Genomic DNA, 12,020 nt, shown 5'->3' with positions numbered 1-12,020 from the left:
AGTGTGAACGACACCATGCCTGACGCCGCCTGACGCGTACCTTGGCGTCGTTGCACACACGCATGGCAGTTTGTGCCATTGGTATATAGATCGCCGGCATGGACAGGGAAGTGGGTGCGCTGGGCTGGTGCGAGAGAGAGAGAGAGAGAGGGAGGGAGAGAGGGAGGGAGGGGAGGGTAAATTCAGAGGAAAATTCCTTCATTTGTACTGCTAAATAAGCAATTGCTGCATCAAAAAAAATATTTGGTACAGTATTTGGTGCAATACGGCAAATGATTAGTTTTGTGACTTAGTCCGAGCAGCGTGAAGACGCTTTCGGCGAGGGTGGCGGGGAGGGGAAGGTGTCAGATTGCACGTCGCTATAATTAGTCATCCGCTCACGGCCGTCTCCATTGTGGCCGAGAGATAGGCAGCCGGGGCTCGGCCGGTGGCGAGGCCACTTGCGGCCAACATCAAACCCTATTTCAAACCATGCTTATTTCTCTTAGTGTAGTGTGTAGTTTTTATCTAGGCTTTTAAAAGTTTTCTGTTGGTGTGTGTAGAAGCGGGGAAGGATTTCGTGATCCAAGAGAATACGTGGAACGTGTCTGCGGTCTCCGCGCGCGGGGCGTTGGGTCAGATATAAGTATCAGCAATTGCACATGACTAATTTTATGACGCTCTTTTTTGCGCCGTTGCCTGTGCGGTGTGTAATGAGGGTTGGGCCGTGAGCCACGCTCGAAGTAGAGCTGCATTGCTGTACAGTGTTTGTTTTCCTTGTGAAAGCACCTTTGGACCGCTAAAGCTTCACAGTTTTTCATCTGGGGTTTTCGACTTGACCCTCCCCCGCGCCCCCCACCCATCCCAATCTTCCAATACGAAGTTCGATATCGGGCTCGGTCCCTTTTTCCGCATTCTCCTCCAGTGACAAGGTCCCTGCCGCGGACACGCCCTCCATCGGACATCAGAGTGAGTTTGCACATTGCCGTTTGGCGCTTCTTGCTTACGTCAAGCGGCCGGTCGTTCGATACGTTTCTCATACCGTTATCACCCCACCTGACCGCCCGCCCCAGGGTCCCGCGGAAGGGCCCGCCGCCGCCGCCTTTGTGGCCCTGATAAGGACAAGGGGGCCCCGCGCGGCCCGGGCCGGCGTCAGTCGAGGCCAAGGGGGCCGGCGTGCGGTACCGCGTCCGCGTGTGCTCCTCTCCCTTCGCGAGAGTGACAAACAAGTAGTGTTCGTCTGCGTATGCTGCCTCTGGATTGATTGTGTTTCGCGTCCCAGTTCTCCATCAGTTGCCATTACCAAAAGAAGGAATAATATGCTTCCACCCCCACCACCTCCGCCGCTCCCTCCACCTCCCCCGCAGGCGGTCACGGAATACTCTACAGGTAACATTCCACTCGCTGCACTTGTAAAACAAGCGTAGGCAGTTGCACTCCAAATAAGTAATGTGCAGTATTTTCAAGTGAACAAACTTTATACAATCCGTGCTAGACTAAATATAATTCAGTGTGTAATCGTTGGACATTTCTCACGTCATATTTACTAATCTTTAATGCCTGCACAGTACGAAGGGCGCCATTCATTTAAAACCCATTTAACCCGCAAAATAATAAGTTGCACACATGGGTGTGCAATATGTCCACATTTGTTTTTATCAGTGTATTAAGTCCCACAGGCGACATCTGCACAAAAACACCTTTGCTTCGCGCCTCTTTTGTCCGCATCCTTCTCTCTATATGACAGTTTTCGTTACCTAAGTTGTCTCCGCGTGTCAGGGATATCCTGCCTCGGTTACGCCCCACCCCTCCCTTCCCTTTTTGCCTCATTATTCACTCCTTTTATCTCTTTCGATATGTTTTCATTCCTCCCCCTGCACCCACCACCCCCACTTCCCTCTCTCTCTCTCTCGCTCTTTCTCTCTCTCACACATTGTCCTCCCGCTGACGTTTGTCGGGTTACACCCACGACGCCCGTAATTACGTTTCAAAACGCGCCTCGGCTTGTTTCAATGTACCAGCTCGGCTGTGTGTGTGTGTGAGAGAGAGAGAGAGAGAGAGAGAGAGAGAGAGAGAGAGAGAGAGAGAGCCTCAATAGCGCACGCTGATTGGTGGGATAATGGCGCGGGAATGAGCCGGGCCGGGCCGAGCAGTCAAGCACGTCTCCTCCAAAAACCGAGCCTCTCTTTGTCTCTCTCTCTCTCTCGCTCTCTGTCTGTCTTTCTATCTATCTGTCTCTCCTACCAGCTGCGCTCTTGCGCGGGCGTGCGACAAAGCAGATTGCGGTATGGACACTCATTTCAAGTAGGGTGGAGATATGTGCGACGTTTTGCGAATAATAACGACGCAATCGGGATGTTGGAGGCGCTTACTATCATCGTGTGGCGTTTCCCAAATTTTCTCTTTGTTTTGTACTTTGACGTACATAATTGTAAGGAAACAATTTCATGCATAGATTAATGTAATCAGCACTATTACTGTTTGTACTGATAAAATTTCACTCATTTACCGTTGAATTATCAAATAATGATGTTCTGAAGGCAAAGTTGCGCAAGCATTGTTCCACTACTGCATATCAATTGCATCATGTGGCGTTGTTGCAGTGTAAGTGAATAACCACTGAGTCAGTAGTTCCTAATCCTTTGCTTTGGAATCACTGCAATTTTTCAGGTAGATTTTAAAAAAACATTATTTTATTCTCATTTTTTTCCTCTACCCAATGTTGAGAAATGTACATTGAAAATTATTCGAATCTGTTTAATGGGTTGAACGTTTGCGTTCGTTTTTAGCATGTCTCGGTGAAGAAGAGGTTTGCCCGTACGCGGCAGTGCATAGTCCACCGGTCACCTCACCTGTGACCCCGCCGTGACATTCTGTTTGTTTGATTGCAGGTGAGTGTGGGCGAGCTCCCGAGAGCGAGGCGAATGCAGCCCGGCGCTCCCGACTGGTACGTTCGACCAATGAGGCCACCTCGCGTGCACCAAAGTGACCGCGCCGAGTTCCACTGCCAGCAAAAGCGGCGCGCATCCGCATCGTCCTTCGACCCTGAGAGCAACGCAAGTGTTTGAATGTCGCACAGTTGTATGTGTGTTAATTCACGTTCGCGTAATCGTTACACTTGAGTAAAGTCGTGGATTTCCCTTTGTAAATCACACACTTGTGCCGTGCCTCTCTGTGTACGATTGGCGTTCTCTCCCCTACAAAGTGTGTGACAGTCACACATTTAAGTTTGCGATGTAGCACTGGGTTTGGCATCCGCGTGCATCGCGCTGTGTTACACACTTTTACTAAAGTGTGAACGACACCATGCCTGACGCCGCCTGACGCGTACCTTGGCGTCGTTGCACACACGCATGGCAGTTTGTGCCATTGGTATATAGATCGCCATCATCCACCTGGAAGTGGGTGCGCTGGGCTGGTGAGAGAGAGAGAGAGAGAGAGAGGGAGAGAGAGAGGGGGGGGGGGAGAGTGAGTGAGCCCACGGGGCAGACCTATGGTTGGTTCTGTGTGGTAACCATGGTAACGACGGCCCGGTAACCACGGCTGCGTTATGCACGCGTTATACATGTGGAGCAGTGACAATCAGTGGCCCTGCTGTCCTTATCGGCCCATCGGCAGCGCGTGGGAACTCCGTGATTCCATCCCGACGATTCCATAGAGACGTGCGGGGCGGGTTCGGCTCGGGCGGGGTGCGTGCTCTTTCTTCATTCGGAATATACTCGACCACAGAATTCCGGAACACGCCAAACGACATTTATTTTAATTTTTTTCCGATTAAGTTTAAAAGCACTTTCTCCTCTATAATTAAATATCGGGTCCTGTTTTTTTCTTTTTTAGGGGTTATGCAAAATGAATTACCTAGGATAGAATGGTCTCGGCCTATCTGTGCCCGAGTGCTGCTGCTATGGTCTCATCGACCCATTTGGCCTGCTCACTGGTCGCGTGGTGTCGCGATGAACACTGACTGACGTCGGGCCCGCCGGGCCGTTCCCCCAACGCCCACTTACACCTCCTCGCCGAGAGAGAGAGAGAGAGGGAGAGAGAGAGAGGGAGAGAAAGAGAGGGGGGGGGAGCTCCATTTCCTTATTATCTCTCCTATCCGATCGCCATGAGATGACGGGGTTGGCGTGCGCCGCGAGAGCGTGCCCAAACACCATGCACTCACCCCACCACCAACACCACCACCACCCACGTGAAAACTGAACGCTGAAACGGGACTGTTCTAAGCGAAAATGTACAGTTTACCCTATAGACGTACATTTTGAGCACGGCTCCAGGCCATAGCTGCAGGTCTCGCTCCAGGCTCCAGGCCAGCTCCTCTGTCGTGTCGCCCAACAGCAGGAACCCCCCGCGGGGCTGAAGGGTCACCGGGAAGTCCCTTCTCCTTTGCGATAATGGATCTCTCTGCCTCTCGTTTCCCTCCTGTTTGCTGCGCTGCTGGGCAGGATCTGTTTGTTGTGCCAATTGGGCAACGCCGGGTGGGGCGCGGGAAGACATAAAGACGGGCGGGCAGACAGACAGGCACACAGACAGACGGACCGGATTCGCCCTTAAATGGCCGGGCCAGCTTATTTCGTTATTCTGATTGGTGGGACGCGATGTGCGCTGGTGGCAGCGGCTGCTACTGCTACACAGTCAGAAACATCAGGTTAATAGTTCTGGTTCAACTCAAACATAATACAGCTTCTCTGTTCCTTTATAAATTTATAAACAGCACACGTATTTTATCCTCCTTCTATCAGAGGCTCTCGGCCCCCGTTTAGAAGTGACTTTTTGGAGAGGATATTACACAGATAAACATGGATGAAAGGTTGTAATGTCATTTCCAACGGTGTGCCGCCGCCTCCGGCCGCCCACCTCGCCCGGTGTGCCTCAATAAAGACATGCGACTGGTCGTAAGACAATAGCTTCTTATTTCGCTGGAGTGTGTACGAAATCCGATCCGACGGCCCCGACACTGTCACACCCACTTAAATCTAATCCAACTAATTTTCATAGATTGCGGGTTTTTGTCAACATGTACAGATTATGCATTTTTAATACGCTAGTATGGACAAATTTGTTCATCCGGCCTCATCCAAATTTTGTCAGCTGAACATGTTGCCAAAAATCCATTGAACTATATGATAAAAAATTCCATATGATTTAAGTGTAGTCTCACTGTCTCCTAAGCCCTAAAACTGGAGGATTGGGGGCCTACTTGTCTTGTTTTTCGTGAGGGGAATAAAAACGCATGCAGTTGTGGAAGCAGCAATCATGGTCTGCTGGACCCGCATCGAGTTTTACGTATTACGAAACGTTCTTTGTTTTACGACCACACCGTTCATGATATTACCGAATATTCCACTCAGGGTCGTTTAACATGTTGTGAAAAGTGCTGGAGAGCTCCCAAATATCTTACGAGTGTGTTCGGCAATGATATCATTGCTGATATCGTTATATGATAACGAGATATGTCTGTCTGAAAAAGAGATCACTGTCGTGATGATATTTACCCTTAATTTACTGTTACGGAAAAGGATGTTGTACATTCATGAATCCTGAGATAAATGTGCGACATTGTTCTTTGTAAATTTTCTTAATATTATAGTACACACAAAATTGCATAAACAAAATTGTAATAACAATCACAATTCACGCATAATCAAAAATGTTTCGAATCGTAAAACTGTTAGGTGTAAGCGTAGAGCGCAAGCAGCACAGTAAACATTGCTCGACTTTCTTCAGGCATTGACTATGCTACGTACGACCCGAGTCACTGTCAATGAGAAGGTCCGCTCAGTGTTGTCCGCTGCATGCCCCTGACACTGTCGCCCGTTGTCCGCGGCGCCCGACCAGGCTGCCCCACCGCGCCCTGCTACCACGCCCCCCGCCACGCGACGCCACTCTTTGTCTCATGAGCCCCCTTCACTTTGCCTCGTGTCGTAGCTTCAATTGACATTCTGCTGCATTCAAAAACTTTTGAATCCGCGATGTTACAAGGATATAAAAATTGCTATATAAATTTAAACCAAAAGATAAGTAGGGACAACTTATTATTTAGCTATGAAGCTGAGAAAAATTGGCCGTGACAAAAAAAAATAGCTACATCTAGCTATATTTAGCTATGTAGCTTAAAATTTTGGCTATGTAGCTCAACGTAGCTAACCTATTCAGCTATGTCAGAAAAATGTAGCTATATAGCTGAAAGCTTAGTTGTGTAGCGAAGAAAAGCCAAATTTTAACTACATAGCTAAATAATTAGTTACACCGTATTTTGCTGTTGGCTTAGCTATTCAGCCAATCATTTTTTGCCGTGTGGTTATGTCCGCGGGTCGTCGTGGTGGAGGTGCCCGTCGGTCGTGTCGTGCAGCGCGGGGAGAGGCGCCTTCGGGTTCCCACCGCAAATCACCGAGCGATACGTATACGGTGTGGCGGCGGCGCGGCAATTTTCCGTAAACCTCGAGAGCGGTGCGCGCGAGTATGACTCGGCTCGCCCGCATGTGATGGTGACGGCGGCGGCGGTGGCTCGGGGTCCGCCACGCCACGCCCTGCGCGCACCTCCTCGCCGCGCTGCAGGCAATCCCCGTGATGTGAGTCAATCTCTAAGCAAACAGGCTGATGATGCCAGCAGCAGCATCGGGCATTGGGTCAGTCGGCTCGGGGCGGCGGTGGCGGTGCATCGAGCCGTTCACTCACGGGCTCGGTATACTACTTTTACGAAACTGACCATACTTCTTTTCGGTGCACTCAGGAGGACGCCCCCGGTTCCTCTCGCTCTTTCGACAAACATGCATGTTCTGATCTACATAAAGAAAAGTTGTGTGCCCTCTACAATCGGGAACATTTCTACTTGGGGCGATAACGAGGCCGAAATGCTTTAGGAAGGAGAACATTTTTCTTACACGGGAACTAGTCTGAGCCGAAAGATTTCTGTCTTCTGTGTTGTGAGTGTAAATGGTGCGATAGGCCCGTACCTGGGCTGGGCTGGCGCCGTCCTTTATCGCAGACGCTCCTCTCTCTCTCTCTCTCTCTCTCTCTCTCTGTCGCACTCGTGACCGAGATCACCCCCTTCACGGTATTTCTCTCTCTCTCTCTCTCTCTCTCTCTCTCTCTCTCTCTCTCTCTCTCTCTCTCTCTCTATCTCTCTCTCTCTGACCACCTCGGTTTGGCCTTCCAAAGGAAGCAGGCGAGTGTCGGACCGCACCGCAAAGCCAGGGCCGAGGTCGAGTGGAGGTAGTATGAGGCATTCCGCAGCGTCCAGAGGGTGCGTGCCTGGCGGCCCTTTACTCGACTGCGGGCCGCGGCCGAGCACTTCCGCCAAACGCACTGCTCCGGTCTGGAAAAGGAAAAAAAAAAAGGTCAAATTATCGCGGAATGACCTTGAATCAAGCCTCGCATATGTGAAACTTAAGACAGAGATTTTCGTGGGGAACATCATTTTTGTGCGTTTCTTAAGTAAATACCAGTTGGCTGATATCGTCGCCCTCGTTCTTTGTTTGGTTATACTTGTACCGCAGGCAGGCACGCGTGCGGTTGGGTGGCTACTCCCCATTCACTCCGTCCTCAAGGCGCCGCACAAAGTTTCCGAATTGTCCGCAGTTGTGAAGTATTTGCTTCGTATACGCAAGAGTGATAATCTTGAAGTCTTGAAAGTCCCAGTTCTCGTTACTTGAATTGTAGTAGTTTTAGATATTACTGATCTGTGAACAGCTGGGGTTGTTACAAGGACATGTGTTTTTCCACAAAAATTTCATCGCGTCAGGCACTGGTACGTACAGGGTGTGACTTGTGTTACTATTTCAGGGCCTTTGCGTTGGCGCCGGCTATCGCGATGCGATATTTTCTGGCGATATCGGCAGAACGAAACCAACGACCCGAGCGGCTGGCCCGCACGCGAGCCGTGTATCCCTTTCCCAGGAGAAAGGGACTGCCTCTAAAAGCTGAGCCTTCTGGACCACAGAGGTGGAGGGAAGGAGAGCGACGAACGAGGGGGAAGGAAAGGGGAGAGGGGAGAGAGAGAGAGATGGGCGAGAGAGGCGAATCGGACAAGGCGGATCGTTCTTGGAAGTTTCCGGCCCCGTTCGACGCGAAGTTCCTCCGGAAAGGAACTGATCCGACACAGCGAGGCGAGTGTTGCGTCCCGTGCACCGTGCAGTGCACCGGACGAAGTCACAGTCGCAAGACCGGCGGGAGAGAGAGGGGGGGGCGAGGATGGAGAAAGGCCGAGCGTGTGTCTTTGCGGTTTTAACGACTTGATAGGTGTGAATGCGATTGGATTGCTCGCTACCTTGCCGAAGGGTGCTGTCTTGTCCCCCCCTCTCTCTCACTCTAGCCCGACCTTGTGCTCCGCACCGCCTCAGATGAACACCAGCGCGGTGTGTCCTGTCGAGTCTCTAGCTCTACCTACGCGCTTGTCCGGTACGTTCTGGGCGCCCAGCTTCTCTCTCTCTCTCTCTCTCTCTCTCTCTCTCTCTCTCTCTTCTCTCTCTGTCTCTCTCACCTGAGAGAGACGGTCTGGATGTCGTTTGACTTGCTCTCGCGGTCCCTACCGCGCGGTATGGTCTGGTGTGCGTGTCCTTGTGTGAGCGACCGACTAGACTGCTTCGGTGCCCCCTGCTGGGCACGCCACGCCCCTCCACGCCACGCCCCTCCACGCCCCGTCCCGCCACACGCCGTCGTGCGGTCAAGTGGAACGAGTCGTGTGCGATACGCACTCTCTGCGCCATGCCCTTCACGTCGTGAACGGTAAGCCCCAGAGACACCTAGGCGTCGTCTAGGGTCAGGGGATGAAGACGCATGCACAGTGTGTGACAACCACACATTCCGGTGTAGTGTGTCACTTTAGTGATCGTCGAGAAAGTACGTCCGTCACTCTCTACTACAACTGCTATGGGGTTTAGGCTATGCAAGCTCTGATAGCGCCTGATAGGTAGGCAATATCTCGCCTGCAGTGCTTGCGAGTACTGTGGTGTGGCCTACCCCGAGACTCGCAGGCGCCAAGCCCCCGTCATCTGTCTATACGGGAAAAACGGACGTATTTGTCCTACGATCGAGTACGTAGTTTTCAAAGTAAATATGGAGCTAGGAAAATAATTTTGAAAATCCGCAGTAATTTGTTTTACTGTGGCTATATAGCGACCGGGAGAGGGGGGGAAATTAAAGGGGAATTAAAAGAACACATCTCGTCCGCCGGTGTTGTTGTGCGCGAGCCGCCGGTTGTGTCCCGTTGTCTCCGAGAAGTGCAGGTCGGCCACTGCACCAGCTCGAGAAAGAACGAGGTGAAAAGGGGGAGGGGCGGGGGGCACCTGTCGATGGCAGTGGGAATATCGGACGCATGCGAGCCAACGAATGAAAAAAAACGGAGCTTCCAACGCCCGTTTCTTTTGTTCGTCTCCATTACTTCCTTTCTCCGCCGCAGAAATTTTTCGTGCAATAATCGCAACGGTTTCGCGCGTGACGTTTCTTTCTGCATCGACAGAAATAACAACACCGGCGGCAGCACTCAACAATTACTTTCACTAGAGTGCATGATTTCATAAATAATTTACCTAGGCTGGCATGTCTTGGGTGAAAAAAAAAGAAAAGAGAAGAACGGACGGCTTTTTTTTTCTGTGGTAGAAATTTTGTCGGTGTCTTGCTGCTGGCCAGAAGTCAATGAATGGGGAATGTGTGTCACCGCTGTGGCACAGCCAGGCGCTGCCATCCACCGCAAACACCGGGCGGCGCCGGGAGGAGGGAGGGCGACGCGGAAACGACTATCGCTTTGCTCACCTGGAATCGCTCCTGGAATCCGTGTAATTCCGCCTGCTGCGCTGTCTCTCTGTGGCAGCGGAACTTTTGCATCCCTCGTCAGGAAAGAGTCATTTTTCCGTTTGCTTGATCTTTGCCTTTTCCTTGCGATGGAGGCGCGGGAGGGCTCCTCTTTCTTGTATCTCCCCATTTCTCCTCTTTCCTGCCTCTCTCTCTGTCTGTCTCTCTCGCCTCCGGCTCCGGTTCTTTTTCTTCCTGGCACGCCAGGCCGGAGGCCAGGCCCTCGCGCGGCTGATCCACACTAGATGCGAGCAGCCTGCTTCTCGGAATCCTAAAGTCGATCACGTGACCTCTGCGTCCTCCCGCCCCTCTCGCGGCCATCCGTCGTCGTCCGGTTACTCTCGGTACGCCCTCCTGCCCCTCCCCTCCCCTCCTCTCTCTCCGGGGTCACATGACGCCTGTATATGGGGCGTTATGTCTCGCCAGCGCAGACAAAAATCGGGGCAAGCTACATTTTATTTACTTTTATTTTTTCTAGCAGATGATAAATTTAAAACTCTTTATACTGAAAACAAATATAAATATTTTTTTTATATTCAAGAAAATATTTGAGGAAATATATAGTTACTCTTGCCAAGAATTTAATTTAGATTTATTTAGAAATGAAAAGTTGGGGAGAGGAGAGAGGAGGGAGGACAAGAATTTAATTTAGATTTATTTAGAAATGAAAAGTTGGGTGCATGTTGTTGCAATTTGAAAGTATTTTCCCTTCTCCGGTCGTCGGGTCGTTCTACGGGTCGCTCCGTTGGCGTGCGGTGTGTTCGCCCCTGCGCGTCGACCCCGGAACGACCCCGGCCGACGCGCAGGGGCGATGTGGTGCGGTCTGCTGTGTTTTACTTTCCTCTCAATGAGCGGCCGTGATGAGCGGTCTGCTTCCTCCTCTTCCTCCCTCCGCTGGAGCCGCTCTGCGGAGCTGTGGAGGGGCCTCTATCTGCGCTCAGCTTGACCCGCGCGCTGCTGTGCCGCGCCGCTGCTGCGGTCGGAAGCTGCTCTGGAGCCGGCTGGGGCTGGACAGCTGCGGGAGCGGGGGCGGCCAGGTATGGCTGGGCCGGGAGAGGTATGTGGGAGGTGGTCCGCTGCTGCCGCTGCCACTGCAGTAGTCCGTTTGACAGGTAACGGGCCACGGGCACCGACAGCGGGTACCACACCACTACTGCCGCGCTCGGCGCTCGCGGCCCTGCGGCGGCCCGGCCGCTACACCCGATGGGATCCGTATGGAAATGCACACACAAGCGGGCCGCTATTGGCTCTGCGTGGCCGGTCCGCATTACGTTGTGTGCCGGTAGTAGTGGTGGACAGGTTGCAGAGCCGCGAGCGTCCCGATCAAGACATTTGGACCGCGCGACGTCGCCGCCGTCCCCGCCGCCGGACGTTGTCGCTGCTGTGCCTGGCTCTATGCTCGGCAGTGCCGTACCGCGCCGTGCAGCCCGGTAGCGGTGGTAACGGCCCGAGGTGTGCTGCCCGTATACCCACCCTGCAGGCCCTGCAGCCACGGACGGTAACGGTCCACTCGCTTCCCAGTGCGAGATTTAATGACTGTTGCTTGATTAAATCGTCTAAATTTTTCAAAAAAAAAAAAGAAAAAGAAAAAGAAACCTCACCCTGGCCGTTTTGATGTTTTTTTGTTTTTTTTTGGCGACTTCAATTACATCACTGTCGTTGACGCTGGATGTTATGTGTCAACTGATTTGTCAGCGCCAGACTAGACTTCCTCGTCAGGCGTGAAGTTTATCACCGGAAGCGCGCGATCGGCGTCGATTAAGAACGATCGATCTGTCCGATAGACGTTTTACACCTGCTTAAAACTATCGGCCGAGCAGCGAGAGAGAGAGAGGAAAGTGCCGTAAAAATGGCAGTGATTTAAAAGCCGGCTCTTTATGGGGAGGTTCTGCTGTGTTTTAGTACCGATTTTCACCGCAAGGGGGGGAGTGGGGAGGAGATCAGAGATCTATGGGCCGCGGTCGCTCGGATGAAACGAATCTCCCGGCCAAATTGAATAATTATCGGCCTGCGGGCGGCTCGGCCGCTCAGAGTGACAGAGACGACCGATGCCTCGCGGAGCAGGCGACCGACGAAGAGGGCGGGGCGGCGGGGCGGCGGTGGAGAGAGAGCAGGCCAGCCAATGTTATTGGTTTTGGATGGTCGCTCCGCGAATGACTTTATCATCGGTCCAGCAGTTCAGTCGCTGTGGGTGTCTTCCTGCTCTCTCTCTCTCTCTCTCTCTCTCTCTCTCTCTCTCTCTCTCTCTC

General features: G+C 52.2%; 2 protein-coding genes across 8 annotated transcripts in view; one reads left to right on the top strand and one right to left on the bottom strand.

Annotated features, from left to right (window-relative positions):
* The window catches only part of LOC113217307 (maternal protein exuperantia), a 542,899-nt gene that overhangs the window by 76,750 nt on the left and 454,129 nt on the right, over positions 1-12,020 (bottom strand). The gene's annotated exons all lie outside the window — the stretch shown is intronic.
* LOC113217292 (protein shank) overlaps positions 1-12,020 on the top strand; it is a 110,485-nt gene that overhangs the window by 63,064 nt on the left and 35,401 nt on the right. For 5 of the 6 annotated variants that reach the window (XM_052270453.1, XM_052270309.1, XM_052270405.1 and 2 more), the window contains exon 1: positions 1,135-1,368. The exons of the other annotated variant lie outside the window; for it this stretch is intronic. In XM_052270453.1, the coding sequence (XP_052126413.1) occupies positions 1,299-1,368 (70 nt within the window). In that variant the 5' untranslated portion in view covers positions 1,135-1,298. Of the gene's footprint in view, positions 1-1,134; positions 1,369-12,020 lie in introns of those variants that run through there. 6 annotated transcript variants of the gene reach the window in all.

Source organism: Frankliniella occidentalis, unplaced genomic scaffold, assembly GCF_000697945.3.
Source record: "Frankliniella occidentalis isolate FOCC.00 unplaced genomic scaffold, Focc_3.1 Scaffold1, whole genome shotgun sequence".
In the NCBI taxonomy this organism is placed as follows: domain Eukaryota; kingdom Metazoa; phylum Arthropoda; class Insecta; order Thysanoptera; family Thripidae; genus Frankliniella; species Frankliniella occidentalis.
The sequence above is the reverse complement of the archived record's forward strand: the minus strand, read 5'-3'. Positions and strand labels throughout refer to the sequence as shown.